General features: G+C 53.3%; 1 protein-coding gene across 3 annotated transcripts in view; it reads left to right on the top strand.

The window, feature by feature from the left end:
- Positions 1-262: 262 nt before the first annotated feature.
- The window catches only part of SNX15 (sorting nexin 15), a 19,432-nt gene continuing 18,927 nt past the window's right edge, over positions 263-767 (top strand). For all 3 annotated transcript variants that reach the window (XM_011942546.1, XM_011942544.1, XM_011942545.1), the window contains exon 1: positions 263-696. In XM_011942546.1, the coding sequence (XP_011797936.1) occupies positions 507-696 (190 nt within the window). In that variant the 5' untranslated portion in view covers positions 263-506. The remainder of the gene's footprint in view (positions 697-767) is intronic.

The following is a 767-nucleotide window of genomic DNA, read 5'->3' as shown; positions in this document are numbered from 1 at the left end:
CTCCACCGCCCAAAATGCTGGGATTACAGGTGTGAGCCACCGCGCCAAACCCCCATTTTGGCTTTGATTTAATGGTGATTTTCACGACACCTGTGTTCTGGCAGTAAGTCCATTGCAAGAAAGCTCCACTGACCTACATAGATTCTATTATAAACATCTCCATTCTACAGATGAGAAACTGAGGCTGAGTAGTTATGGGAAACTCCTACAGCTAGTAAGAGTCATGACTCAGAGCCCATGACACCATCCTGCTTCTCCAGCGTTCTTTGCTTCCTCTACTTTCCAGAAAACATGAATTAGGGAATCCTGACAGGGAAATAATTTGACATTGTCCTGCACATACTGGGCACAATAGGAGTTGGGTGGATGAATGAAAGCAGGGATTTGGGAAGCAGGGGAGAAGTCCTTTGGAGGACTGTGACAAGGGTTTACGCTTGGATAGGGTGGGCTTGATCACCCGGCAGAAATGAGACGAGTGATCACAACCTCTCCGACCAATCTTTCCAATGACTTGGGTTTACGCTTCACCACAGAGAAGGAACTTTTCAGACGCTCCCTTGGCCGCGCACCCGGGATCGGAACAGCGCTGTCACTTGCGACAAAATCCCTGGGCCTTAGGAAGAAGGGCGCAGGCCCGGGCGAGGCGGCGGCAGTCAGAGGCCGGGCCGGAGGGGTGGGGACGGCGAGGAAGCGGAGGCCGGCGCTCTGCTCCGCTCCAGCTCGGTTTCATGTCCCGCCAGGCGAAGGATGACTTCCTGCGGCACTAC

The sequence above is a fragment of the Colobus angolensis genome, unplaced genomic scaffold (assembly GCF_000951035.1).
Source record: "Colobus angolensis palliatus isolate OR3802 unplaced genomic scaffold, Cang.pa_1.0 Scaffold21, whole genome shotgun sequence".
Classification (NCBI taxonomy): Eukaryota; Metazoa; Chordata; class Mammalia; order Primates; family Cercopithecidae; genus Colobus; species Colobus angolensis.
This window is presented reverse-complemented; position numbering and strand designations above follow the sequence as displayed.